This window comes from Eremothecium sinecaudum, chromosome VIII (assembly GCF_001548555.1).
Source record: "Eremothecium sinecaudum strain ATCC 58844 chromosome VIII, complete sequence".
Lineage (NCBI taxonomy): Eukaryota > Fungi > Ascomycota > Saccharomycetes > Saccharomycetales > Saccharomycetaceae > Eremothecium > Eremothecium sinecaudum.
The window spans coordinates 97,844-125,481 of NC_030899.1; the positions used below are offsets into that span (position 1 = coordinate 97,844).

Below are 27,638 nucleotides of genomic sequence, written 5' to 3' on the forward strand. Positions count from 1 at the left end.
TGGAAGATATTTTGAAATGATGACTGCTGTCGCCCCAAACGGACTTCGTAAGCATGACCGATTCGACTTCAATAGCCAAACACACTGAAAATTCTGATCTTTAAAATATTCCATTGTAATGCTTTTATTAGTAACGTTCAAAACTACATTTGTAATAAAATCTTGTTTTGCTTTAATAGGATGACCAAACTTCATAGAATTCCATGCTAATCATGAATTGTTGACATGTTGAGTACTTGTAAACGGGTATTCCGTGCCAACGCAAGATTATAAATATGAATAAACAGTACTGATTGAAGCAGAGCATTCTTGCGTTTTTGTAACTTAAGCATATTTAACGTTTACGTTAGAGAATTGCGAGGCCACGGTTGACTGAAAAATAGTAAAAGTTATTTGAACTAATACAAAACATAAACGCATATAACCACCAGTTTAGGTAGCCTTATATGTCTTCAGAAGAGCCAATCAGACTCCTGACTGGCTTAAGCCTTGCCATCATATCAATCCCGCAGCATTTCGTGCTATTGCTGCTGTTAGGTCTTTGGTTATGGCAATATGAGCTTCTAATTCTGTCGCGCATTATGAACCTATCGCATGTCGTTTTGTTTAACCACCCATATGATATTAAACCTCATCCGACAGGGCTTCAGATGTATCAGGCTACTAGGGCCTGCGTTCGAAGAGTTACAAAAATCATCTTACCGTGGCACATCGTTGTATCATTCTTCCTGTACAAGGTCAGAAGCAGCGATACATCGCTGCCAAGATGGTTGACGTTTCTGGTCAATGTTTCCCCACTACTTGAAGTTGCCCTGATAATAATAATAATTACACACAGTTCTAGGCTACTTCGCCGCTGTTTAGGACGGTCATTATTTAAGGGAGATATAGAGCCTGGCCCGCTACGCATCAACTACATTTTGCTTTCAGATACAATGACCTCATACAGCAAACCGATGATGGATTTTTGTCTTTATACACTGCATTTTATTCAGGACCCAATCGACAGCAGCATGAAGACCGCGGTAAACCATGCGAGTATGGTGCTACATATTGATCTCATTATAGGAGCAATGCCGTTCTTCATTAGGTTTGTGCAGTCTATGCGCGAACATCACCGTGAAAAGCAGCAGTCACATCCATCCAGAATAAACCTCTTTAATGCCATCAAGTACTTATCGCACTTCCCGATAGACGTCTGCGTTGCTATCTCCAGGGTTTACCCCAGCTATCTTCCCGACAAGAGCATGTATTGGTTCATGCTCATCAACAGTTGTTACAGTTTCTGGTGGGACGTGACAGTTGACTGGAAATTAGGACTGATGGATTTCAACCCTCGCAGCTTGGAAGCAGATGATATCCTGCGGAGCAAAAAGCTCTTCCACAACAGAACCTACTACGCGGCAATCATAATTGACTTCTTCATCAGATTCACCTGGCTCTGGACTCTAATGTTAAACACCCCTGTATTTAAAGGAGAATATCGCCAGCTCTCGATCTACGTTGCAGAGCTTCTCCGCAGGTGGATTTGGACCTTTTTTAAGATCGAAGCTGAATACATTTCTGGTTCAGTAAGGGAATAAAGTTATAATGGTAAGTATCTTTTTTGTTCTATGTACTATTGGCACAGCATCCCTAAAGCATGATGCATTTATCTTCTCTTATTCTCAATTCCCTCTTCTCAGCGCCTTGATCTTCTCTTCTTTGGCTTAGAATACTTCTCTTCCATTCCTAGGAATTTCGCGTATTTCTTGGCTCTATTAATGCTCTCTTCAAGTACCTTCTCAGACTTTTCCAAACTAACGTTATAATGCTTCAAGAACGTAAAGTTATCGTTTGGCTCCATAGGCTCAATGTAAACCGTGGCATCATTCTCGTATACTTCCCGGTGCTTCTTCAATATTGGCTTTATCGATGTTTCTCCATCGTCCTCTTCGTCTGAGAACCCGTGCCAGGACTCAACGTCAGAATCTCGAGTCTCATCATCCTCATTTTCATTATTCTTATTGTCGTCCTCGAGATCCCCAACAGCTAGCATAGACTCTTTCAGCTTCTTTAGTTGTTCCGCCATCTCAGCTTTTCTGCTTTCTCTGATCTTCTTTCTCTCCTCAAGCCTCATCAACCTCTCCTGCTCTTTAGCAAACTCTTGTGCCTTCTTCTTCCTCGCTACCTTCCGCTTATGGAACCCATTTAAGAACTCCAAACGTGAGTCTTTATCGAAGTTCACCTCAGTTGTACCATGCTGTTTAGAGACCTTTTGTTTATACTGTTTTCCACCGGATAAAATTTCCCTGTTAGTTCTAACCATTCTGATTTTAACTAAATGCCTATTTTAATCTCAACCCCATTAACACCTAATGATAACCTTGACTTAAGATGAGGTTGTGTTTCTGTGTTGGAATCTTGTCTGGCTCATTGGAAAATTTTCAAGTAGATGAGAGAAAAAGACTAATTATAATGCTAGACTGTCCAGATGAACAAAGAGAGTCAGCATAAAATAAACAACTAGTCACGCAAGCTTATATATTTCGTAACGCCGGCAGATTTATATCGAATAGGATAGTCAGGCCCAGTAAGAACTCTAGCCTGCCTACCAACCTTTCGTATAATGTAATTTTCAGTACTAGTACACCAAAAAATTTAAGTAGAGCTCTTAATGTATGTTGTTATTTATCTATTAGCCCCTGGAAATCGATCGAATTCGAAAATAGATAGAGTTTAGCGGTCGCTTTGAATTGTACCAATGACAGTTACCACTCAAAGTAGCGGTGGCTTGATGCAAGTTTTAAGAGATATCCCTACTGTAACTAAGGGTATTCTTTGTCTATTACTGCTATGGTGTGTCAATGTGCATGCGGATTTCAAGATTCTAAGAGTATTGACGGTATCTTGGTACTATAGGACGCATGACTATCAGTTCTGGAAGCTGTTTGGGTTATTCATTGCATTTAATTACAACACGATGCAGGGGTTCATCATGTTATATCAGATATATCGGAACTCGAATAGTTTGGAAATAGAGTACTTCGGAGGCGAAGTTCTGGATTATGTGTTTTTCCTTGGGTTCACGATGACTGTGACATCTATCCTCACCGCTATTTGTGTATCTTACTACCACCTGGCGGTTTACACGCTGTTTCCCGCGTTTGCGGGCATTCTTCTCTTCATGTGGTCTATGGCGAACAGCAATACAATGGTAAACTACGTCGTTCTGAACTTACAGGCGAAGTACCTGCCCCTAATCAACCTGTTTGTATACTCACTCAACGGATCGGTTACAGAGGTAGTGATTACGGTCTTTGGCTACGTAGCAGCATATATATACTGCTGCCTCGACACGATGACTCTTGGGCCCCTTTATGGTCTCATTAATGGAGAAAGAAACTATGGCTTTCCTACAGCAACTACAACCCACTTCAGGGGCAGGACCTTGATAATGAGGCTCTTGGGGTACGAGAACAAGTCTTCCTCTGTCCGCAGAGGAGCGAATTCAGCTGGCGCCAGGGCTAAACCAAAGTCTACTGCCAACGCCAGCAGCTTCAAAGGCGAGGGCCGCCGCCTCCACGACGGAAAACCCGTCCCTCCACCTCGCAGCATCTTCTTCCATTCTCGCAACCCTGCAAGTAAGGGTGTCCAGGAAATCACCTCCTCCTCCCATTTCTCCTCGGCAATTGCTTCCAGCCGCCTCGTCGTAGTAGACTTTTATGCCACATGGTGCGGACCATGCAAAATGCTAGCCCCAATACTGGAGCAGTACGCTGCACAATACACTACTGCCGACTTCTACAAGGTCGATGTCGATCAGCACCGCTCCATAGCATCGCAACACGAAATATCCGCGATGCCTACGGTAGTTTTTTTTAAGAAAGGTAAGGAAGTTGCCAGAATCAGAGGAGGTAACGCTTCAGCAATTAAAGGTCTCATAGAAACTCATGCCTGAGCACACAATTAATGCCGAGGTAACTGTTTTATACACCTACAAGCGACTAAGTTACTACTTTAAAATGCTACGCAATTCTTTCCCCACAATCAGCGGAAACTATCTTTATTCGGGGATAGGTTGGCAATATCGGTCGGAGATTATCACCTGAAATTAATTAACATACAACATTATCTTTGTTTTTGGAGACTTATTTGTTAATGACCATTAAGCCTGCCATCATGTGTTACCGGTTATAAGTAGCTTACTTATTAGCACTTAAGACATATTAATTCCTCTTGGGTTTAATATTTAAATTCTAGCAACTTTAAATATCTTATTACTTAAAACGTGAAGTTCATTGTTATTTGGTAGGATAAAGAGCATCTATGTTTAATTCCAGAGCATCAAGCCTAGGAGTAAGAAGGATGATGAGTTCTTTGAAAGTGTTCCAAAATGAGACTCAGAATGGTGAAGTATACCTTGCTAAGCACAGCAACAGTTACTATCAAAATAAGATGGCAAACTATAAGGGGGAGACATTTTCTAAGCAGGGAGAATTACCCTCACTGCCAGTCCCAGATTTGAATTCTACATTGAATAAGTACTTGGCGTCTATTGCTCCTTTCTGTGAGACTAAGGAAGAGTATGAGCATCAAAAATATCTATGCTCTGACTTCCTTAACAACAAGGGCATGGAGCTCCATGGCCGGCTGCTGGAATTTGCTCAAGGCAGAAGGAACTGGATGGGGGAGTTCTGGGACAGACAGATGTACTTGGATTGGAACGAGCCCATAGTTCCATTTAGTTCTTATTTTTTTGGTCACAAGGCGCTGCCTCTCTCTCATGGGGAGATTGAAAGTGATTACCTTTTGAAGGCAACGGCGATCATTACTACGGTTATTCGGTTCTTGGAACATATTAAGGCTGAAAATTTGCCAGTTGAGATGCGCAAGGGGGAGCCATATTGTATGAACAGTTTCCAGTTGATTTTCAATTCTTCGCGTGTTCCAGGTGAGAAGGGTGACGGAAATGTCTTCTACTCCATCTATGAAAATAACTTCATCACGGTTGCCTACCACGGAAACTTCTATAAGGTTTTCACGCATGACGAATCTGGTCAGCCTTTATCTGCGGGGGAAATCTGGCATCAGCTTTATGCCATTGTGAACCAGCTATCCCATCATCTAAGAGAGAATACTAACACAGGAGTAGGCGTATTGACGACGCTTCCTCGAGACCAATGGTATCAAGTTTATAAGCAGTTGGAAACAGACTATGTCACACGCGACTCTTTAGAAACTATCCAGAAGTCCGCGTTCCTGTTGGCTCTAGATGTGGACAAAAAGCCGATAACTTTGGAAGAGAAGGCAAGGAACTATTGGCACGGGGATGGGATCAACAGATACCACGATAAGACAATGCAATTTTTTGTCTGCGGAAACGGTGCTAGCGGTTACCTCGCCGAGCATTCGAAATCAGATGGTACTCCAAACTTGTTCCTAAACCACTATTTGTGTACTGAGCTGCGCAAGCTCGATCCTACTGAGTTTGTAGCTTCCGTAAGAGGGCATGGCGCTTCCTCATACACTCCTCAGCACCTGCCATTTATATTGACGCCAGCTATCCAGGACACAATAAAGGCAGCAAAGGCCACTTTTGATAAAACCGTTTATGACCACGAGATCCGCGTCTGGAACTATAATAGGTACGGAAAGAAGGCCATTAAGTCGTTCGGTATGTCTCCAAATAGTTACCTCCAGCAGATCATCCAATTGGCGATCTACAAGTACATCGGCAGACAACTTCCAACGTATGAAGCAGCTTCAACGAGAAAGTACTTTAAGGGCAGAACCGAAACAGGCCGGTCTGTTAGCGTTAGTTCTGCAAAATTTGTTAAAACTTGGCAATCCCCACACACCTCAATTGCTGAAAAAGTCCAGGCCTTGCGTGAATCTTCAGATGCTCACTCAAAATATATGAATATGGCATGTGAAGGTCAAGGGGTCGACCGTCACTTTTTCGGAATGAAGAACATGTTAAGGGAAGGCGAAGAACCACCTGCCCTATTCAAAGATCCGTTGTTTAAATATTCTTCCACATGGTTAGTATCAACTAGTCAATTGTCGTCAGAATATTTCGAAGGCTACGGCTGGTCTCAAGTCTGGGACAACGGTTATGGGCTTGCATACATGATAAATAACGACTTCCTCCAGATTAATATAGCCACACGTCCAGGGAAATCTGGGTATAGTGCACACGAACTTCACTATTACTTAACGGAAGCAGCCAATGAGATGTTTGAGCTGTTAAGTAAGAGCAGCAAATCAAAAATGTAAATGAGAATTAAATGATCTTTATGTCTATAGCTTGAATCAATTTTTTCACGAAGTAGCCACATATTTAGTAGCTCAATAAACTGCAATTAATTAAAATCCTCACTCAAATCTATCCCAGGTAGTCCTGGGCATTGCGCAGTGTTCGAGCCACAGAGCCCTGGAGAAAACCCCAGCTGAAGTTTCAGCTACTTCCTCCAAGTATATTACAGTATCCAAATATTCTATTGAATCCTTAGAGGACCTAGAGATTTGTAATTCAAAGCCAGCATGTATATTCCATGATCTGTTGTTATTATTGATGTCCAGTTCTAAACCAGAGCTTTCTCGCTCCGCATCGTCAACTTTTCAAAACATGAAATTGAAAAAGCGCGTTTAAATTTAATAAGCACTGCTCATCTGACAAAGCGCACATACAAGAGCTTTACTTGGAGGTTAGAGAACGCTGTGTTGAGAGTATGGGATTCGTAGAGGAAATTAATTGGAGAACATATCAACCAAATGTGTACTTCAGCAGTGTAAACGCACTAAGTGCAACAAGAAGTCGTATTGGCAAACAATCAGCCTCAAATAGCTCTAATAGATCAAGCAAACGCATTAACTACTCTTTAACAGATCTAGAAAACAAAATCTACAACCAAAACGAATCAAATGGCAACGGTAATTCCGATAAAAATCATCTTGCAGGGGGGCTGGATCGGTATTCGCAGGCGGAACTATTGAAATCGAATAAACGGTTCATGGAATTAGATACAGAAAACTTCTCTGAAATTAGAGGTGTGCCGCACCTCATGAGTGTCATTACAGGAGTGCATAAAGACCGAATTGATGAAGCGAGTAGTGGAATATCCGGGAGTTCTGCTGCAGGCCAGACTTCGTCTGTTAACAGAAGGACCAAGTTTGAACTACCTAAAAACATGCAGCACATGTATCGATGTACCAGACCGCCAGTTCCAAAACGAAAGAATACAAACCGTATCATTGCGCTAAAAAAAACTCTATCTTCACGGAGGCAACTGAGCAGTTACCTGGATGCTCTTGATAATCTTAACAGAAGTATCATATACAATAATGTCTACAATAAGAAGTTCCTAAAGGTGTTGCCGGTAATTACGGTGTGCTCCATTTGCGGAGGGTATAAAGGCATTTCAAGTTGCGTCAGATGCAAGGATAAGATTTGCAGCTTGAAATGCTATACATTGCATAATGAAACAAGGTGTTCGAGGTAAAGAAAAAAACAACAAAACAAAACAGGTGCTATCAATGGCTATAAGTCCTTGATAGATCCTATTGCATTCATTTTCCAAGATTTTAACTTAAGTTGAACTTCAGAGCCAAATAGTGGTTATACTTTAAAGTGATTTACAGGTTCGTGATCTACAGGTTCGTGCTCTATGATAATGAGCCGGTACGACTAAGATTTATTTAAAATAACAATGAATTTTCTTAAAGCATGAATTATTGAATATAATGAATCATTTCCTAACCGTGACTACCTGTAAATAAGGATTTGCAACCTTTCTTTTGGGTTTCTTCAAGATAGATTATGGAATCTGAGGAAGGTGAGGAACTTCCTATTATAATTGATGGGAAAGCATACCCTAACATTGTTAAAAATCCCTTAGATGAAATTTCAATAACTTCCTTTGCATTGGGCGCTTTGTTAGGGCTCTCATTTGCTATTGTTCCTTACTTGAGATTTAGGAACTTTGCAATTTATGTGGGTTCACTAGCAACTTTCCATTTCTTGGAATACTATGTGACTGCAAAGTTCAACCCTGGAAAGGTCCATGCTAACTCGTTCTTAATTAGGAATGGAAGCTCATATTTCCTTGCTCATACGTTTGCTATGTGTGAGGTATTTTTGGAATCCTATTTTTGGCCTGGATGGAAGTCCACTTGGGCTAGTAGTTTCCATCGCTGGGCTGTGGTATTGGGATTAATATGTATAATATTTGGGCAATACGTTAGGACCAACGCAATGATAACAGCTGGTCAGTCTTTCTCGCATATTGTGAAGACTCGAAAAAATAAAGACCACATATTGGTTAAAAATGGGATATACTCTTGGTCACGGCATCCAGCGTACTGCGGTTACTTTTGGTGGGCGATAGGTACGCAGTTGCTTTTATTGAATCCGATATCACTATTACTTTATATCGTTGTACTATGGAGGTTTTTTAACGAGAGAATTGAGTATGAAGAGCGGTTCCTAATAAAGTTCTTCGGTAAAGAATACCATAACTATAAGAAGGTCGTTAGTGTGGGTATCCCGTTCATTTCTTAAACGCTCATCAGCCAGTAGGAAAGATGTATATAGATGGAATACAAATAATTATTCATAATCCGTGACATTAAATTCGTGATTTTGATCTAAGTATTGAATAATGATTGGCCCGTATGGGGCAACATTACATATTATGCGAATATGCGGTGGAAGGTACTGTTACAATTAGGAGAAGGCAGCCTTGACTAAGATTTCATTCGATAGTTAAAGAAGAAGGTTGTTTTATGTTACTATCTTCAACTGTATCGGTATGGATCTGAAAGCTTAGTTGGGGCCTGTTTGGTTTTGAGGATTGCCAACGGCCGCATTCACCCTGTCAAAGTTTGTCGTAGGTTCGGCATTAGATATTACACGCTTTTTGGGAATAATACTGCTATACTTTTTTGGGATGAATGGCGAAACCGGTGGCTTTGGATGACGTGAGTTATTATTCTGTGGGTTATAATGTGAAATGCCGCTTAGCTTAACTGTAGGGTTTTCTTTTTCAAATTCTGTATGTGTCTTTTCAGCGTAAGTAACCCACGAAGGCGGCGAAGGTAGTGTCTTCCATCCTCCTGCAATGGAATCAGCCCCTTGTGGAACCTTTGGCAATCTTCTATCAATCACTGAGGAAGTTGTAGATAGTTTACCATCGCTTTTGCTTGTAATGCTTTCTGCGCTGCCATCATTAGCCTGTTCCCTCGAATGATTATCTATGACATTATCCCGGCTTTTGAAAGCACCTATTTTGTTGAATGGCATATCGCTGACCTTTCCACTATCCGATTCTGATTCTGCATACATAGTCGTATTAGACTCTTCTTTATAATTTGTAGGTGTTTCATTATTAGACTTAGTTGGTACAAAGTTCGTCGTAGGCAATTTTTTAGCACCTATCGTTGAGTCCTCCCCAAATAATATGGATCGATCTTCTTCTAAATTCAGACGAATATTGGGTTTTACCATAGTTCCTGAATCTTGGACTTGTGTAGGCGCTATCGCGGTTCGCATAGTATGTGTATTATTTGTTGCATGTGCATTTCTGCTAGATGCTACTGGGTCCACAGCAACTAGTCCATTGCTTGTGGTCGCTGAATTGTGACTTCCATTAGGCAAAAGTAAAACAGGATTTAGTGAGGAGATAGATCTAGATGTAGCAGTTCCACTAACAGTCTTCGAAATACCATTTTGAAGATTCACGTTGGGTCTAACCGTGGTCCCAACATCAGTAGGTGTATTAATGTTTTCCTGTAAAATAGATGGTAAGGTTCCTGCCTTATTAGGGTGATCCGCAATGCCAGATACGGATGTTTGGACTGAGGACTTGTTCTTTGCCATACCAAGGAGATAAGTCCCATTTAAATTATTATTTGTCTGCGCATGTGGCTGCGATTGAATGCTTGCGTTATAAGACCCTGGCAGACGTGGGCTATTTTCAGTCATATTGATGGGCTGTGGAGGTTCAGATGTAGTAGATGGGTAATTAGGCCTTGTAGCGCCATTATTGGATTCAGAAGAAATTGAAATAGGACGAACATTTACCAAATTAGACATAGGACGGTTATTGCCTGCAGCCATGTTGAGTGGTAGTTCATCATCGTCACTATCGAGTGATATAACAATGGGTTCAGTTGAAGTTTTACCTTTAGGAGCTGGAATATCATCATCAAGCACTAGCTCATCTACGTTTTCTCCGTTTACCTTGAATTTAAGATCGGATTCTGAACTATCAGAGCTCTTCTGTTGCATTTCATCGGTATCCTCTTCCTTCGCTATCCAAGTTCCATCACGATGAATCTCCACTTGCTCTACATCTTTATCTGCTGTCTTAATAATGTCACTAACAAACTCGCAAATTGATAAATCATTTATGCTGACTGATTTCTGACATACCGGACATTGCCAAGTAGGAATCTGCATTTGAGAGAGAATAAAAGACATGGCATCGAAACATTGTAAGTGATCACAATTCACCGATTTTACAGGATATTTCATTCTCGCGTAAGATATTGGGCATTGCAATGTTAATACTGTAGAAGTGGTAATTAAATCCTCATCTTCATCTTCGCTCAGGATCTTTTTGATATATGCAAGCGTAAATGGCCTAACAATTTTCGGCCGTGCCAATATACCCTCTAGTATCTTCTCTGGGCTGTTTAACGTCACAAGGTACAAATATACAAGATAATCTTCTTTAGTAAATGCATATACCAACTGCAAATAGTTATCCTTATCATGTCTCACAAATTTCGTTAAATCCGCAGGCTTAGCTGTCCCAACCTTGTTTTTTAAACCACGAACGTTATCTTTTATTAAATTATCGTTCAACTTTATCTCATTCGGATGTGGAAATTGAACATGAACTCTATTACCATGACTTATGGCGCCACAGAATAGATAGAGTCGCGTATCTGGGCTGTCCTGCAGCAGCTTCTTTTCTGCTTCGTTTAAGCGAAATGTAAACATACATGTACCCCTCCCAGGAGACTTACTGGCCATCTTCGGTGAACCAGTTATCATCCTCTTCAAAGTGTAAAACGGACTGGGGTAAAATACACTTGTCAGAGGACTTCCATCCGCGCCGTTAAGTATTGATGGTGGCGATGGGTTCTCGTTCTTTGCGGACGTTTGTGTTTCAGACTTATATGAATATAACGAGCTAGGTGGTACATGACCAGTAGCTACAGGATGTTTGAACGCGCCCGTCTTCAAAGACTGCAATATAGAGTCATATGTAGGCAACACATCACCTAGTTTCGATTTTTGCACGAGCGCTAGGATAGCTTTCGGTCTGAATGGATCGATATGCCCAGGCCTCAGAGAATTCTCCACATATTCTTTTACTCTTTGTTGTAAATCTGCTTTACGACCTGATAAAGGAAGACCAACCGACCTGCATACAGATTTTAGCTCAGGAACACGCAATAAAGCTAACTCTTTGCAGGTATTTTGTATATCCTGTTTTATCGGCGTGTTCATCATTGTTATGTTAAATTAAAACTTTTCTGCTAATAGATTCAATCAAACGCACACCCACGCTATATAGCGTCAATATGATATCTTGTTCTACCTGTATTAGCCTAGTTTCAAGTAAATTGCGAAGTTATTGGTGGTACCAGTATACTAAGTCCAAAAGACATAAAAAATGAATGGCGTATATATTTAACGACGGTTTCGTGTACAGTGATATTTGATACTTAACGATATCACGTGATTTTATATGGTCCGCTTGGAAATCTGAAACACTAGGTGAGAAGAAACTCTTTATTGTTTATGGATGTCAGTTGCTTTAGTGTGTGATGTTTTCTTTCTGCTTGCTGCTATGTGTTGAAATTTTTGCAACCAGAGTCTACAATAATAATTATAGATTTAATGAAATTCAAGAAATTGGAAAGGAGCTCAATTAGAAAAGTTTTTAATACACTGGGTAGCTATACTGTTGGTTTGTCCTGCTCGATATAAGATAAGTTGAACTATGGGGATTCCAAAAGTGACTGTGTTGATATCTGGTTCCGGTTCGAATCTTCAAGCTCTCATCGATGCTAAAGAACAAGGTACGTTGCCAATAGACCTTGTCAAGGTGGTTTCCTCAAGCGTTAAAGCTTATGGGCTTGTTCGGGCTTCCAATCATAGTATTCCAACAGCAATACATTCATTGTATTCATATACAAAGAGTATATCTAAGGATGATAAAAAGGCACGTATTCAGGCCAGAGTGCGGTTTGAAGAAGAGCTTGCAGAATTGATTTTGAGAGATGCGCCAGATCTTGTAGTATGTGCTGGATGGCTGCTTATTTTGGGTCCTTCGTTTTTAAAGAAACTTGGTGATATCCCTATCATCAACCTACACCCTGCGCTTCCTGGGGCTTTTGATGGCACCACGCATGCGATTGAGATGGCATGGACAAAATGCCAGAATGATAGTAAGCCATTAATTGCAGGGTGTATGGTACATTATGTAATTGAAGAAGTCGATAAGGGCGAGCCCCTGGTCGTTAAGGAACTGGAGATTGTTCCAGGAGCTGAAACCTTGGATCAATATGCGGAGCGTGTACACCAGGCGGAGCACCGAGCCATCGTTGAGGGTACCATTAAAGCACTTCAGCAGCAGAAAAAGCTTTAAAGGGGCCGCATCTGCATTATATATAGACTGGTCAATTAAATTACTGTAAGAATCTAAATATAATTAATTCATCACACTAGCATTTTTTCCTATACACACACTAAGCGGAAGTGTCTACTTCTTGTTCATCGTAGATTTCCAAAGTTAGCTCCTTAAGCACAGCAGTAGTACCACGTTGAAATTTATAAGAGTTCTGCTTGGGCTCCCGCACATTAGGAGTGATGTAATTTCTTAGCAATTGAGCATCCTTGCCCATTTCCATGACACATAAATCGACATTGGAGCCAGATCCCAAGTCGTTCCAGATACCAGCCTCAATAGCTTCTGCAGCCAACTTAATAGCCTCTTCCCTAGACAAGTCCTTCTTCCATTTCGCTTCAAGTACCGCCATTGCGGCTAGAGATCCAGATCCCAAACTCTGGTAGTAGACGACATCTGTCGAACCATGGGCTTGAACCGAAAATAGGTGAGGGCCAGTAGGATCAATACCAGCAACAATTAGATATGCACCAATATGACCTTGGTACTTAAAAAGATGTTGCTTCAACTTTTGCAACGCAGATACCACTCTTGGTTCCCTATCAGTATAAAGGGAATGCAACTCTAAGCTAGATCCGATCAACCACGTAACGGCATCAGTATCAGCAGCGGTACCTGCGCCCGCGCACCAAATCTTAGGTGATATCTTATGCAGTTTCTCACAGTTCTTATTTGCTACAATATTTCCTTGTGTAGACCTAGTATCAGCAGCTATAACAACACCATTCTCAAATTTCACTCCAACAATAGTAGTACCTGTTGATGTTGTTTTAGCGTATTTATGGCCTGTTGAAGCCAAGTGTGAATTCCTTTGATAGTTACTGAATGATAGGCCCGCCATTGTAAGTATAAAGTGAGTAGCTTCAGTGTCCTTTGCGGTCTTTACGTTTGTTATTATTTGGGTGGCAAAGTTTAAGAAATTCGCCTAGTTAATATTTCTTAAAGGCTTAATAAACAAGTCAAAAGTAATAAGAAATAAAGCCGGATAAAGTCCAATATACCTATCATAATGGAGGCAATATGCGGCCCGGCTCGTATCAAGGTATTGGTAGTGCCAGGAACCGATAATTGGTTACGAGGCAAGTATATTAGCTTTGTTGATCAACTAAGAGCTACTCCAGATGTGAAGCTTGTTGATATTACGCCCATAGAGGACCCCCATTTCAATCCACAGGGGTTTCCACAGGGCAATTTATTATTCGATATACAAACTGAGATTCAAGATGAGGGTTCTATGATGTTTTTGCATGATTTTGAACCTTATAGGAAGACTTTCGTCGTGATTGGATTGTGTGAAGGATCTCCAAATGAACAGGATGCTAAATCTACTTTAGAGAAATTGGAAGCAGAATATCCAAGCTTCATTAGTCACTGTCTGATTTATGAAGGAGAAAACTCTGAGGGTAAGAAAATGGACAATGTATTTAGTTTTAAAGATTCCTCTAAAACTATCATGTGCGATGTGGGTAGGTGTTTCCTGCAGTCTTTGAGCAATTACTATCGTTCTTACAAACATGTGACGCTTAGATCTCCCGGTGCAATCGGGGGTACGTCGATTAGTAAAACTACATTTGTGCGGAAAACTTCAACTACCTTAACGAAACTTATATCGTCGTCCCTTGAGCCAAAATCCGGAAGTGTTAAAAAGTCGTCAACTACCAATGGGTCAATGGGACCCACTAATGTTACAGATAAGTCGCAGCAGCGTTCTAAGGGTCGGCAGTTGAAGATTCTAGCTCATTTTCAGCTGCTATCGGGGAAATATATGGATGCGTTAACGAATTTCTCTGAGTCAGCTGCAATAGCTCACAAGGCCCACGATAATTTATGGTTGGGAAGCGCATTGGAGGGTATAGGTTTATGTATAATCCTGTTGTCTTCCCTTTCTATTTCTTTTAATATCCCATCGATTGTGAATACGCTATGTTCTGCGAAGTCTTACACCATAGGGAACAGTAATAACTCCACATCACAAGTAAGTTCAGTATCATCATTCAATAATGCAAACTCCAGTAGTCCTGCTCAAGTCCCTGTTGCATCTCAAGCAACTGGAGCAGTCCAGGGTACATTTAAGTCTCCTAGGAGCTCATCGAGCAGTTTCCATGCTTTACAGTTAAACTCTAATGAAATGGTATTAGCATTTCTATTAAAGAGCATACATGATAAAGTTCTCCACTACTTTGAGTTATCGCTAGGTCAGAGTGTCGAATATACTCCGCAAGTTGTATACTGCCAAAGTCTGTTGCGGATGGTGAAGTTTTTGACTGAATGTAATAAGGGCTATATGACAGCTGATCCAATACTAAAGCCAATTATTCAAGCTGCATATCAAAAAAATGTCCCGAATGAAAGTAAAGAGGGCACCTTATTTCCAAAGGTCGAAATATATCAACTTTGTAGTAGGTTTTTTGAACTGCAGTTAAAGGAATTGGATCCATTGACGCAGGTTAGACTCTACATGGAACTTGCTTCGATATTCAATGATCTCTCGTTGAAAAGAAAACGTGTATTCGTGCTAAAACTTCTGTTTACAACAATGCTAACTAATCTGCAACATTTTACTTGGTCGGACGAGTTCAAGCAGCTGGCAGAAGACATGCTGAATACGTATGGAATCACCGATTTGGAGCCTGAATCTAAAGTACAAGATGCATCTGAACCTAGATGGCTGATACTGCAGAAGAATGTGTTGATGTTATTTGTTGACATGGCTCATAGACTAGATGATAAATCGGACCTAATAAGGCTTTCGATGCTGATCCTGACCAGGTATTCTCACATATTAACACATGCGGAGCAGGAAAAGTTACTTAGAGAATATCTGTTAACCTCCATTGATGAGTCCATGCCATCTAACTTGAAGTATTGGGATCCTTTTGTTCTCAGGATGGTCACCTTGCTACGAATGGGAAGTAGTGCTGACCAACTTATTAAATTAGAGTCTGGAGTGCAGAAGTTGGCCCTCACAAATAATGATCAGGTATTTAATCCTCTTAACCGTGCTAACTCTAAAACTTCCTTAGACCATTCGAACACATTCTTAGTCTCGGAAAATGCAGAAATTGTTTGCACATTCCAAAATCCATTCAAGTTCCATTTGGAGATAACTTCGCTTGAACTTTGTAAGAGCGATAGGGAAATAATGCAACTGCAGCCAACAGGCATCTCAAAGGAATCTCCATTTATTGTCAAGGCAGGAAGCATGAAATCATTTAGTGGTACTGTTGTGTTCCATAAGAGTACATCAGAAGCACATGAAATTACACACATGGAAATTGGAGCATTTAATCTACCATCAAGTGAGTATCCTATATCATTATCGGAGGAGCTACTGCCCTGTGAAGTTAGCCGCGCTAAGCTAGGTAGTTGCAAATTGACTATTATACAAGACCAACCGCACCTGGAATCCCCCGTATCCAGTTTGCCAAATAACTCTATCATGATCCCTGACGGAACAAAGAGATCATTTACCTTCGTATTACACAATACTTCTCTTTCTAGGGCGGCTGATTATTTACAGTTCTCTTCAGCAACCAACGTTGAAAAGTTGATGAGGGATAATTATTGGTTATCCGTTTCTCAAGATCAACTATATGACACTGAGCTACGGCTGAAGTTCCTGAAAGAGGAATGTATTAAATTCAATAACCTTCCAACTAAGATTCTTCCCAACCAGACGGTGAATATTGAAGTCGAAGTTAACACTTCACTTGCGGGACTTGATTTGGAGCATGTAGATATCATGGTCCAGTACGGGTGTAGGGAGCCTGACGGCAGCGTTGCATACGCTAAAAGTTTGGTGATTCCATTTAAGATATCACAGCGGAGAAATATCGAACTTACCAGCCTTGAAATCATTTCCTTGCATGACCACTTGCCCGAATTACGTGAAGCAGAATGGGTACAATACCTTCATAATAAAATTGCAGAAGAAAACTTAGCTCTATCGGACTTCAGCTTGATGTTGGTTGATATAAGAAATTCATGGACTAATAAAGCCACTTTGGAAGTGGAATATAGTGACTTTAAGGTACCACAACAAGTTGTGGGCTCATATAAAAATAGAAGAATAATAATTCCAATCAGGAACATTGAGTTTAGTGCTAACTTTCAGGACCGTGAAATACCAACGATCGTCACAGGCCGGCAATTTATCCATAGTGGTCTCCGTGATGACCAATTGCGGGATCTTCGTATCAGGTTTTGGTGCCGAGAACGCATATTATCGAACTTGAAGTGCCACTGGACTATAAAGTCGGATTCCGGTTATGTTAACTTCCGCTCTTTCATGCCAAAGCTTGAACATACTACTATTAATACAATATGCCGTTGGGCTCGGTATCCGTATAAACTTCAGCTATCAACGTCTGAATCTAAAATTCCAGAAGGTGATCGGTTTACCGTAGCTGCCAACGTCGATTCCAACTATTATGGGAAGGAAAGCAAGACAATATCTATCCAATTCCAATTTTTTGAGAGACGGACTGGTAAACAGATACCCGCCATGAATACGGTTTTGATCTACAATGGCGCTTTAACACATAGTATTGATCTTAAAAGTGACAAGAGTGTTAAATTGGATATTGTGCCTATTAAAAGAGGTGAGTATGAACTGCATGCACATATCCTTAACACTTCTCTTGTAGCTTATTCCTATGTTCACGTGATCTGAATGGAACTTTTTACTATGGTAAAAAATTTTCCGGCTAAACTGAAATTAAAAATCACCATTTACTAGTGAAAGGCAGTAAGGATATTCAATATTATATAGTCCACGAGGTCCTGTGTCACGGTTGTGTGTTATTAGTCTAAGCTTGAATAATGGGTAAAGGAGCAGCCAAATTTGGCAACATAAGCGGTCTACTGCCCGCTAGACGAGCAATTTTAAAAAATCCTACAACAAAGCAGATTTCAAAAGTAAAGGAAGCAAATACTCCACTACCTAAAGGTTTCAAAGGTCTTGGGTATGCTGAAAACGTTGCTCATCCTTCAGGATCCAGCAGAGAGCCCCCTAAGCCTAAATTCATCGATGTCGAACAAATGATCAAGCAAACTGTACCTTTGCCCAAGACCGTAAAGACTCCAAAAACGCCTCAGCAGGAAATGAAAATGCGCCAGGCAGAACTTCGTAGGGTGTATCTTGCACAGGCTTTGCGTGGAGAGGAGCGCAGGCTTTTGAAACAGGAAGAATTACTCGCAATGAAGCAGAAGTTGATGAAGGAAAAGCAGCAAGAAAAGCTAGATGAGTTAGCAAAATCTCGGTCAAGTGACCTCACCGTTCCCACTCTTGAAAACCTCATCAACCAGCCTATTATGAGAACCCGTACTCCTGAAGAAGAGGAAATCCTCGCCCTCAAGAGAAAACACAACACAGAACTATTCCAATTCAAGATCAAGCAAAAAAGAATGGCTGACTTAGTCGCATTGTACAATGTTGCCGATGAATTTATTGTCAGCGAAAAGAAACTCGTCCAGCATATTGAAAAGGTGTTTGATAATTTCAACATCGAAAGCATCAGATCGAAAGCAACCAGTGGCGTCTTTAATCCTCTCGACAAGCAACAAGCAGAAATCATTGACGCGGTAACCGGTACTACGACAGGCCGTCTCGACGGTCAATATCCTCCAACTAATGTAAACCAAACATAATGTAAATAACATAAGTCCAAATTGAATTACACTCTAATAATCTATGTACATAGCTCTCTAGTCTGACGCGGTTATTAGCGTGATGTTATCGCCTTTAAGCAAAATTCTACCTAACTTCACAGCCTTCTCAGGAAGTTCGTTCCCACTCTTCTCATCAACTGGGATTTGTAATGCATCATCTATTACAACATTCATAAACTCATCAAACCCATTAATTTTACCTTTTATCCTCATCTGTGTCTGCTGATATAACCAGAAAGTAACAGTAGTCTGTTGTTGCAAATAGTTGTAAATGCAATTGATGGGAGGCATCATTGTCTTCTGCTGCTTCGTAGACATCTTTAACCGTTAAACCACTCCCTTAAACTACCTTATCTATGTTTTATATCCTTTAAACAACACTTTTGTTAACGTTTATAGAAAGCAATAGAAGCGAACTTTTCATATTTTGAAAACGGCTAATAATATCACCACCATAACGTAACTTAAAGAAGCTTTATTTTAGCCTATATACAACTTTAAAGCATGGATATGAATCATCGAAGGCTTCAGATCCCAATAGACACCCTTTGAACCTACTTTAAATCAGTTTTTTACAGCCAACATCTGATCGAATTTGCTATTTTGATTCCTCTTCAAACAAAATTTTTCGCCTTGTTTAGAACTTACAGGTTTTCTGTTACAGAAGAACACATAAATATACCAACGATATAACCTCTCAAAGCGCTTAGAAGTATATTTGAATAGGTATTAGGAGTTATAATGTCCTATAGCATTTCAGGTGTTAAAGAAGCTTTACAATGTGTATCATCAAACGTCAGTCGTGATGAAAAGGGTGTCGCTTTACAGTATCTTGAACAATTCCAAAAAGCTCCTGATACCTGGCAACTGTGTCATATGATTCTATTAGACAGCAGTTGCGAAGGTATTGAAATTCAAATATTTGCATCTCAAACTTTGAGGAATAAGGTTACTTATGATTTAAACCAATTGGAAGGGAATTTGGAGCCGTTTAAACAGTCAATGTTGGACCTTTTGGTGAAGCATACAAATAAATTGATCGTTACTCAGCTTTCTGTAATGATAGCGCGCCTGGCTATCCAATACTTGGAATGGAGGAACCCTATAGGAGAGATTTTTTCAGTGTTATATCCATATCCAGGGAAGCTGTTGGAGTTCCTTAAAATTTTGCCTGAAGAAACATTGGATATGAAATCCACTCCTCTCTCGGAGGATGAGTTCAAGTCGCGCACGCATGAATTGATTAATCAAATAGCAGAGGATGTGATGGTTTTTATTTTATCTTGTGTTAATTCTGTGCATAACAATCCAGAGTACACTGTGGAACAGGTTTTGAAATGTCTCAGTACGTGGATATACGAGTTTCCTATAGAGCAAGTTTTTACTGTGACTCCACTAATAAACCTTGTATTTGAGGTTTTATTTGAGTCGCATGATGACTACCCTGAGGCCTTTGAGGCAGCAGTTGAATGTCTATCAGTGCTTTTAAGAGAAACTAGGGATGTTGCCAATCCAGAAATAATAAAGATGCTTTACGACCGGTTGCTTCTTCTGCAAAACAAACTGCTACCGTTTAATGATAATGATTCATTGGAGTGGTCCGACTACGAGGATATCATGGACGCCTTAACGCGGTTATTCGTTGAAGCAGGTGAGGCATGGTGCGTATTTATCGGTAAGGAACCAGAGTCATTTAGACCGCTTGTGCAAGTTATATTGGTTCTAACCTGTAAAAATACTGATTTAGATGTGGTGAAGTACACATTTCCATTTTGGTTTAATCTAAAGCAGATGTTAGTGCTTGAGCGTTATCAGCGGCAGAAGATGCAATATCGCGATATTTATGTTGAATTGATCAAAGGTATCATTAAGCATTTGGAGTATCCTACCGAGTCATTCCCCAGCAAAGAAGATGAAGACAAGTATAGAGAATTTAGGTATGATATGGGAGATGTTTTGAAGGATTGTACGGCAATCGTTGGTGCAACAGAAGCCCTGACCCAACCATTTGAAATGATCAAATCAAATTTGGAACTCTATGAGACAACATCTCAATGGCAGAAATTGGAGGCCCCGCTATTTTCATTAAGGGCAATGGGTCAAGATATTCCAACCAGTGAGAACGTCATATTACCACAGATATTTCAGATAATATGCAATCTGCAAGAGCATCCCAAGGTTCGTTACGCAGTTACATTAGTGCTTGGAAGGTATACAGAATGGACCAGTAAACATCCAGAATTTTTAGAAATGGAATTAAATTATATTTTTGGGGGCTTTCAGCTGGATAATGATGTCGCTGGTTTATACACGGCTGCATCCCATGCTTTAATGTACTTCTGTCAGGACTGTTCCTCTCTTTTAAGTGGCTATGTCGAGCAGTTAATAGAATTTGCATGGAAAATCGAAAAGTCAGTTGACATGGTGTGTATGTTTGAGGTTTGCCAAGGTTTAAGCTCTGTCATAAATGAACAACCAATTGAGAAATTTACTTCTGCTTTCGAATTGTTTCTCAATCCGCTGTCGGAAAGGTTAAAGCAAGCCGTAGAAGCATGGAAAGCGCAGCCAAACAAAGAGACCTCCATAGAAATTGCAGACTTGATCGATTTGGTTTTTGCTATGTTTGAGTCTTTAAGACCGCGTTACGAGGATCCTTCTATGGGAGCAGAGCCATTACTACCGCATATGGAAAGAATCTGGAATATATTATCAGATTTTTTAAGTCTGGAAGGTGCTGCTTCAAACACCATAATTGTCGAAAGAGCTATGAAGTTGCTTCGTAGGTTCTTTGAACGATACCACGTCTTTTTGGAACCAATACTTCCTATGGTTGTAGAAATGCTAGCGAGGAACTACTTGAATACCGGGTTGGGGTCTTATTTATGGTGTTCAGGTTCGCTAATCTACGTCTTTGGGGACGACGAATCGTATCCGGTGTCACCAGAATTGAAGCAGGCGGTCTGGCTCTTTGCATGCTCTCAATGTGAAGTGTTCTTAAACAATTTCTCCAAAATTGGCCCCAATGAGATCGACGTGTATTATGAAAATATACAAGATTTCTTCGTGATGGTATTAGACGTGATCATGTTTTATCCTAAACAATTTATTACGGCTACGGCACTAATAGATTCAGTGGCCGATTGTGCATCAAAGTCGCTTGATAAGCTAAACAATTTCGAATCCTACATTACAGTGATTCGATGTCTAGATGAGATTCTCTCATGGGGGTTTGCGACACCCCCAATCTCAACCATGGAAATTGATACTGTCCCAATGGAATGGAGGGAAAACGTGCTAAGGATCATGGTTCTCCAGAAGGGAAGTCAACTTGTATCCGTTACTATCAGTGGGTTAACTACAAATCTTAATAGTAATGCGCATCCGGAGGCAATAGGCCTACTTGTGAAACTGTTTAAACTCGCAGTTGAGGCTAACAACAATGACCCTTCTATATGCATGGTCTGGCTCTCAGATGCACTTGAAAAGTTGAGACCAGTTTCGCCAAATGAAAAGAATAAGCTCATGAGCATAGGTAATGCCTTGGTGCAGAGAGATTACAGGAGAGTTAGAAACAATATTAAAGACTTCATTGGTTGGTATTTGAGAAAGCATGTTTCACCAAGATTTTATGGATAATTATAATAAATATTAACAAACATGTATTGATGTATATAATGTCATTAGTTCGGCTGTATGCTTTTAACGACAATGGTTGTAATTCTTTTGTCGTTTAAATATGATACCGGATATTAATTTTCATACTCTAAATAATAATATTCAAGAACAAAACAAACATAAACAAATTCAAATTACACCAAATATCTTATATATACTTACGATTTTGCTACACTCCATTAATATTATAGCAATTATATGTCATGGTAATCTAATATGTTCTCATATATATAATGCCACGAGTCAGAAAAGTAGGGTAGTACTGAAGAGTTGTCCTGCAAGGAGCTGCAAGTCCTCGCAGAGTAACGAAGGCATAGTTTCCTTAAGGGCTCAGTACCTTGACACTGACACCGGACTTGTTGAGCGATTTTTAAATGTTTATAAGTCCACTTCCCGGAATATATACACTGACACTTCTGTCTGTATAACTCATTATGTAAGCAATACCACTCTGCTGAAGCAAATCGCAGGTTGGGTGCCAAAGATAATAAGCGGATCTTAATATCTTTTGGCAGCATTTCAATCTTCGACAGCTTATTTGGCTCTCGATTGTTGCGCAGATAATAGTAGTGCTTTGAAGCCGTACTTAATTCTGGCGCGTAAGAGATTATTAACAGTTTAACTTCGGCGGGTAAGTCATCGAGGTGAAACATTGAGACCATAGGAATTGAGACCTCCACAGTACTAATTGAGGACTCTAGATGATTACCAGTTGAATTACTAAATTTTATAGCTTAAGAGTGTTTCCGAGGTTTTTCGTATCAGTCTTGTATTTAAAGGGTGGTGGTACTGTAGAGGTTGTCTGAAAGTGAGATGTAGACGAAATAAACACCTTTATGAGTCAAAGCACATATATACTCCATTAGTAACGAGACGTATATATAATGCTTTTATTATGGGTATATACAGAATTGCGTACAGACAAAACCGTAGAAACCTTAATCATTCTAATGATCTGTTTTAGTCCGAGCTAAATGGCTCTTTTACGATGAGCTACCGCCTTTCTTCCGAAACAGCGCCTCTTACACGCTGAAATAGAGTAAAAAGTAGTAACTTGTCTCACTGCAATTAAAATACATAGTATGTGCACTAAAATCATTAATTCATATTTACCAAACTGCTATACCTATGTGTTCACTAGCTGAAAAACAATATTAGAAATTATCTCAATGTTAAGTCAAACATGCTGATAGTTGAGTTTCTGGAGCACATCTGGGTAGGCTCTGAAGATTTCGTCGAACCTCTGTGGATGAGACACATGGAACACTTCAGGATCGTTACCCAAGGCCACAAAGAATGTAGCAGTGCCTGACCTTATGGTCTCTGTAGCAATGTTAACAATTTGTAGTGCAATGAGCAACGAGAAAGCCATCAGTGGCACGTTGAAGTTTCCATCATCATTGTAGGCTGGTTTAGTATATCTCAAGTACAGGTATGAAATTAGTGCAGAGATGTACCCCACAAAGAGAGTGTAGAAGCCGAGGGCCAGATTGATCAAGTTGTCGTTGACCAAGGCGTCCAAACCCTTTTCTCTAATTAAGTGCCAGGTTTCTCTAGCAGCACGTAAGTAAGGCTTACCGTATAACGCAATGAACGCATACGCATAATGGTTGAAGTATCTGACCATCCACTCGAACATTCCAACAATCATATCAACAATTATAAATAGACAGCCAACGCACTCGTTGTCTCCTATACCAGAGATAGCCCCGTATCTGAACGCATTAATAATCTGCCTTAGAACTTGGATCAGAGACACAATTAATGAACCGAAGCAAATGGACCCAAATGATGTAGTCAAAGATCTCTTTAAAGAGCCAAAAGCTGGCCAGCGAGGCATACCTTGGTCTGATTTGCCGAAGTAGTACCAGCAACCATAGATACCAGCTACGGTACAGTGAATAACGTTTCTGATTACCTCTGAAATGTAGTACCCACAGAAGAACACAAGAATTAACATACCAACTAATTTCCCTTGAGAACAAGATCCACCCGCTGAATCACATCCACCGTTACCTGGCTTTGGGTCATATTTGATGTAAGTAGCAACTACAACAGCTGAGAAGATCACAGAAAAACAACCAGCTACGATTGTCCCTATCAGGGAAACAATCCAGGTCTGTGGGTACCGCCTTATGACGCTCATAACAGTCTTCATAATCGCAACACTTAAAGGAATCCTAGAGCGCATCGAGTAGAAGCACCATGCAACCAACAGAGTGAATATCAGGAACACGATACCTCCTGACCAGTATCTCATCGAGAAATAGATAATAGCAGCCGCAAGCCCCGTTACAACGTTCACAATCATACCAAGATAGATGAACATTTTGGGGTACATGCTTGCTAAGATAAAACCGACGACCGAAAGTACTAATGCACTACCAACAGTAACTACCAATAAAATGGCAGAGTTGGCGTTCAGTGTACCAGTATCGTCTCCATCGTAGACACCAGAGCCTACTTGAGATGAGTTGTCGCTCCAAGCTCGAAGTGTAATAACTGCCAAAGCAGTAAATGCCCCTACCGTTAATAAAAATAGAATAGTAAACGGCCAGTCATTAAACTTCCTCTTGTTATTATTCTCAGTAGGGAACTTCTCCTCAAAGCTATTCCCTATAGGGGCTCCGGGTCCATCGTGATTCAGGTTGTAATGCGGATTTTGATGAAACTGATACTGTTGTGGTACAGCTGAGGGCTTTTGTTGCGGATAAAACTGCTGACCTTGGTAAGGCTGATTTTGTCCCTGATACTGTGTCCCACTGTAATATTGCTGTCCATTATCGTAAGCCGGAGGCTTCCCGTATACATTACCTGACATAATACGCAGCTACACACTTAGGTTTGTTGATTTGTCTTTGACACTTACGAATACACTTTATAAATACAAGTTTCCCCTTGCAGATACAGTTTTTATATTTTAAAAAGGAGTTACAAGAGCAAGGGGACAACGTAATCGCGCGAGAAGCAAACCTCACCTATTTGAGAATACGGCTTATTTAATCAGAAAAGTTTAAAAACTGCAATTTAGTCTCTATTCTGGGACGAAAATCTTTGGCATCTTGAGGTTGAAACTAGTCACCCCGTGCTAGAAAAGTGCCATAATTTTACTCTAGTTCGAGCGGAAAGAAACTCCTCTTGGGTGTAGGGACAATGGAGAATGGTATTTTTGTAACGTCGTCCCTTTGACAATAAAAGGAGTTCACCAAAAGCGACTACGTCGTGAAGAGCGATCTATACGTCACGTGAAACAAGCGTGATCAAAACTATACAGATCACGTGAACAAAGCTTGCTCATGTGTAAATCAGTCATTAATGAAGCATATAAACGCATATACTTAACATCTGCGGCCAGAAGTTCAGTATTGGACCTTCGAAATGCAGTATCATAGCCGGTAAATCCCTCATTGTTGGGTGAGTATTTTTTGTGTTGGTAACCTGCTGTCTGATATTCGAACACTAGGGTGGTGAAGACTACTAAAGAGCCAAGAATTCCCATATATACTACCCTTAAAAACTTGGATAACTTTTAATAGAAAAAAGCAGAATATCTAGAATGTCTAGTCGTTATAGAGTTGATTATCATTTGAAGTCGCACCGTAAGGACGAATTCATTCAATGGATTAAAGGACTACTTTCCGTTCCATTTGTTTTACATGCTGTTAACAATCACGCGGTGGCACAGGACAAGTACAGGCGGATTTTCAAAGACGTCGAGAGCCTGGTACAAGAGAGAATTGAATTACAGGGAAATAACGGTGAATTACATGTATCTCGCTTGCAACTTTTGGTTCCAACAATTGGTGAATTTTTTACAGGTTTACCGCTTTCCGAGGCATTCTTGCTGCAGGACCAAAAGCGTGCAATTAGCGCTAGAGTGAGAGTTTCCCCCTCTTTTAATGATATCAGACACATTTTAAACACTGCACAGATGCTGGAACTTGCGCGTTCTAAGAATTTACGAATGATGACGTTTGATGGAGATGTAACATTGTATGCCGACGGCGGCACGCTTAATGTCGGAGACAAAGCAGTCTCTCGTCTAGTGAAATTGCTAGAGATAGGAATATATGTTGCAATAGTAACTGCAGCAGGATATGATGATGCCCTTAACTATGAAAGACGTCTCATCGGGTTAATTAAGAAGCTAGAGGAGCACCAGGAAGTTCCTCTTGGTGTCAAGGAGAGATTATGCATCATGGGAGGCGAGTCTAATTTCTTATTTAAGTACTACGAAAGAGAAAGGAAAGGTGGCTTTAAAAGAGTGAACTATAATGAATGGATGCTGAACGATCTTCGGAATTGGACTCACGAAGATATCAAGGCAACTCTGGATCTTGCCGAGGAAACATTCAAGTCGATGCTTGTTTTACTCAACCTGCCCCCAGAGACCTCAATTATTCGTAAAGAACGTTCTGTGGGGATTGTACCAGGTTATCGATGGGATCCAGAACTCAAGATTGAGACAAAGGTCCCTATTTTAAGGGAGTCATTGGAGGAGATAGTTCTACGCGTTGAGGCTAAACTCGAAAGTTTCGTACCTGCCAAAAGGATAATGTTTAGCTGCTTCGACGGAGGAAGCGACGTATGGTGCGACATAGGAGGAAAGGATCTCGGTATCCGTCAGTTGCAACATTATTATAGTTCAGAAAAGCCTTTTACACCGCAGCAGTGTCTGCACGTAGGCGATCAATTCACCCCTCTGGGATCAGCAAATGATTTTAAGGCGCGTTTATCTAGCTGTACAGTCTGGATCGCATCGCCGCAAGAGACAGTAGACGTCCTGGATGAATTTTTGTCATATGTAGACACTAGTGTTCATTAGTTATATAGCAATGCTCTCTACATTTAATTACAAAATTTAATACATTAAAAATGTTAAAAAATAACGACAACAGCAGGACTCGAACCTGCGCGGGCAGAGCCCAAAAGATTTCTAATCTTTCGCCTTAACCGCTCGGCCATGTTGCCAGATTATATTAGTGTCGTGAGAATATCACCATTATGATCGTACTGGAGTTTGGTCCCTTAGAATCAAAATGCACTGAGAAGTAGCCTCCACTAAAAGTAAGAAACTTCCTGTAGTAAGGAGGTGAAGGAATCACGGGTTTAATATGGCGTGCCTTGAAGTGACATTGTGTGATCGTGGAGGGAACTGGAGGTTGATCGACCGTTGAAGCGAGAACATGGATCATGATTACGAGCAAAAGGACGGAAACTATATTAAGAGACCGAATTGTTAGTTAAATAGGACCTGACTGCCCAAGAAGGTAAAAGATCATTGAATAGTTAAAAAATAATAGCAACTAATCTACCGTTGAGTGCCTTAACTTATACGTGGTCAAGGAATTACACGGTAGCACGTGACTAATTTGGGTAGCCTTCGATAAAGCTGTGCAGCAGAAACTATATAAGTAGACTAAATCAAGATAATTTTATAATAGCACGTATAGTTCGTTAAAAGGCCATTGGTACAATTAGGAGTAAATGATGGCCAAATAGTCGTCAAGGATGTTTATTTTACAGTGAATTTCTTCAATTAGCACGTGATTCATGTTTGGCGGCCTCGACAGTTGGCACCGTCGCGTTAAACTAGATCCAACATGAACG

At 40.4% G+C, this 27,638-nt stretch overlaps 16 protein-coding genes and 3 non-coding genes across 19 annotated transcripts; 12 read left to right on the plus strand and 7 right to left on the minus strand.

The window, feature by feature from the left end:
* The first annotated feature begins 17 nt into the window (after positions 1-17).
* AW171_hschr84549 lies at positions 18-97 on the plus strand. Its single transcript, XR_001930134.1, has one exon. It is a non-coding gene; the product is annotated as an HHLSNR67 (small nuclear RNA).
* Positions 98-195: 98 nt separating this feature from the next.
* Positions 196-222, plus strand: AW171_hschr84550. Its single transcript, XR_001930132.1, has one exon. It is a non-coding gene; the product is annotated as an HHLSNR53 (small nuclear RNA).
* Positions 223-446: 224 nt separating this feature from the next.
* Positions 447-1,583, plus strand: ERD1 (Erd1p; the record flags this gene model as incomplete). The annotated part of the gene is made up of 1 exon (XM_018134229.1): positions 447-1,583. One exon carries the CDS (start codon positions 447-449, stop codon positions 1,581-1,583), a length of 1,137 nt encoding a protein of 378 aa, XP_017989499.1.
* A 98-nt stretch (positions 1,584-1,681) lies between these two features.
* RRP17 (rRNA-processing protein RRP17) lies at positions 1,682-2,308 on the minus strand (the record flags this gene model as incomplete). The annotated part of the gene is made up of 1 exon (XM_018134228.1): positions 1,682-2,308. The coding sequence occupies one exon, from the start codon at positions 2,306-2,308 to the stop codon at positions 1,682-1,684; it is 627 nt and encodes a 208-aa protein (XP_017989500.1).
* Positions 2,309-2,743: 435 nt separating this feature from the next.
* On the plus strand, positions 2,744-3,940 carry DFM1 (Dfm1p; the record flags this gene model as incomplete). Its single annotated transcript, XM_018134227.1, has 1 exon — positions 2,744-3,940. One exon carries the CDS (start codon positions 2,744-2,746, stop codon positions 3,938-3,940), a length of 1,197 nt encoding a protein of 398 aa, XP_017989501.1.
* Positions 3,941-4,308: 368 nt separating this feature from the next.
* Positions 4,309-6,258, plus strand: CAT2 (carnitine O-acetyltransferase CAT2; the record flags this gene model as incomplete). The annotated part of the gene is made up of 1 exon (XM_018134226.1): positions 4,309-6,258. One exon carries the CDS (start codon positions 4,309-4,311, stop codon positions 6,256-6,258), a length of 1,950 nt encoding a protein of 649 aa, XP_017989502.1.
* Positions 6,259-6,713: 455 nt separating this feature from the next.
* VPS71 (Vps71p) lies at positions 6,714-7,484 on the plus strand (the record flags this gene model as incomplete). The annotated part of the gene is made up of 1 exon (XM_018134225.1): positions 6,714-7,484. The coding sequence occupies one exon, from the start codon at positions 6,714-6,716 to the stop codon at positions 7,482-7,484; it is 771 nt and encodes a 256-aa protein (XP_017989503.1).
* Positions 7,485-7,801: 317 nt separating this feature from the next.
* Positions 7,802-8,542, plus strand: STE14 (protein-S-isoprenylcysteine carboxyl O-methyltransferase; the record flags this gene model as incomplete). The annotated part of the gene is made up of 1 exon (XM_018134224.1): positions 7,802-8,542. One exon carries the CDS (start codon positions 7,802-7,804, stop codon positions 8,540-8,542), a length of 741 nt encoding a protein of 246 aa, XP_017989504.1.
* Positions 8,543-8,806: 264 nt separating this feature from the next.
* On the minus strand, positions 8,807-11,503 carry AW171_hschr84557 (HHL261Cp; the record flags this gene model as incomplete). Its single annotated transcript, XM_018134223.1, has 1 exon — positions 8,807-11,503. One exon carries the CDS (start codon positions 11,501-11,503, stop codon positions 8,807-8,809), a length of 2,697 nt encoding a protein of 898 aa, XP_017989505.1.
* Positions 11,504-11,996: 493 nt separating this feature from the next.
* Positions 11,997-12,644, plus strand: ADE8 (phosphoribosylglycinamide formyltransferase; the record flags this gene model as incomplete). The annotated part of the gene is made up of 1 exon (XM_018134222.1): positions 11,997-12,644. One exon carries the CDS (start codon positions 11,997-11,999, stop codon positions 12,642-12,644), a length of 648 nt encoding a protein of 215 aa, XP_017989506.1.
* A 100-nt stretch (positions 12,645-12,744) lies between these two features.
* On the minus strand, positions 12,745-13,524 carry PUP1 (proteasome core particle subunit beta 2; the record flags this gene model as incomplete). Its single annotated transcript, XM_018134221.1, has 1 exon — positions 12,745-13,524. One exon carries the CDS (start codon positions 13,522-13,524, stop codon positions 12,745-12,747), a length of 780 nt encoding a protein of 259 aa, XP_017989507.1.
* Positions 13,525-13,692: 168 nt separating this feature from the next.
* On the plus strand, positions 13,693-17,355 carry TRS120 (TRAPPII-specific subunit TRS120; the record flags this gene model as incomplete). Its single annotated transcript, XM_018134220.1, has 1 exon — positions 13,693-17,355. The coding sequence occupies one exon, from the start codon at positions 13,693-13,695 to the stop codon at positions 17,353-17,355; it is 3,663 nt and encodes a 1,220-aa protein (XP_017989508.1).
* Positions 17,356-17,504: 149 nt separating this feature from the next.
* On the plus strand, positions 17,505-18,332 carry PET123 (mitochondrial 37S ribosomal protein mS26 PET123; the record flags this gene model as incomplete). The annotated part of the gene is made up of 1 exon (XM_018134219.1): positions 17,505-18,332. One exon carries the CDS (start codon positions 17,505-17,507, stop codon positions 18,330-18,332), a length of 828 nt encoding a protein of 275 aa, XP_017989509.1.
* Positions 18,333-18,389: 57 nt separating this feature from the next.
* Positions 18,390-18,671, minus strand: SME1 (mRNA splicing protein SME1; the record flags this gene model as incomplete). Its single annotated transcript, XM_018134218.1, has 1 exon — positions 18,390-18,671. The coding sequence occupies one exon, from the start codon at positions 18,669-18,671 to the stop codon at positions 18,390-18,392; it is 282 nt and encodes a 93-aa protein (XP_017989510.1).
* A 423-nt stretch (positions 18,672-19,094) lies between these two features.
* MTR10 (mRNA transport regulator MTR10) lies at positions 19,095-21,989 on the plus strand (the record flags this gene model as incomplete). The annotated part of the gene is made up of 1 exon (XM_018134217.1): positions 19,095-21,989. One exon carries the CDS (start codon positions 19,095-19,097, stop codon positions 21,987-21,989), a length of 2,895 nt encoding a protein of 964 aa, XP_017989511.1.
* Positions 21,990-22,222: 233 nt separating this feature from the next.
* On the minus strand, positions 22,223-22,690 carry AW171_hschr84564 (HHL254Cp; the record flags this gene model as incomplete). Its single annotated transcript, XM_018134216.1, has 1 exon — positions 22,223-22,690. The coding sequence occupies one exon, from the start codon at positions 22,688-22,690 to the stop codon at positions 22,223-22,225; it is 468 nt and encodes a 155-aa protein (XP_017989512.1).
* A 515-nt stretch (positions 22,691-23,205) lies between these two features.
* Positions 23,206-24,849, minus strand: PNS1 (Pns1p; the record flags this gene model as incomplete). The annotated part of the gene is made up of 1 exon (XM_018134215.1): positions 23,206-24,849. The coding sequence occupies one exon, from the start codon at positions 24,847-24,849 to the stop codon at positions 23,206-23,208; it is 1,644 nt and encodes a 547-aa protein (XP_017989513.1).
* A 735-nt stretch (positions 24,850-25,584) lies between these two features.
* On the plus strand, positions 25,585-26,853 carry ISN1 (IMP 5'-nucleotidase; the record flags this gene model as incomplete). Its single annotated transcript, XM_018134214.1, has 1 exon — positions 25,585-26,853. One exon carries the CDS (start codon positions 25,585-25,587, stop codon positions 26,851-26,853), a length of 1,269 nt encoding a protein of 422 aa, XP_017989514.1.
* A 64-nt stretch (positions 26,854-26,917) lies between these two features.
* AW171_hschr84567 lies at positions 26,918-26,999 on the minus strand. The gene has a single exon. It is a non-coding gene; the product is annotated as a tRNA-Ser (tRNA).
* Between the last annotated feature and the right edge of the window lie 639 nt (positions 27,000-27,638).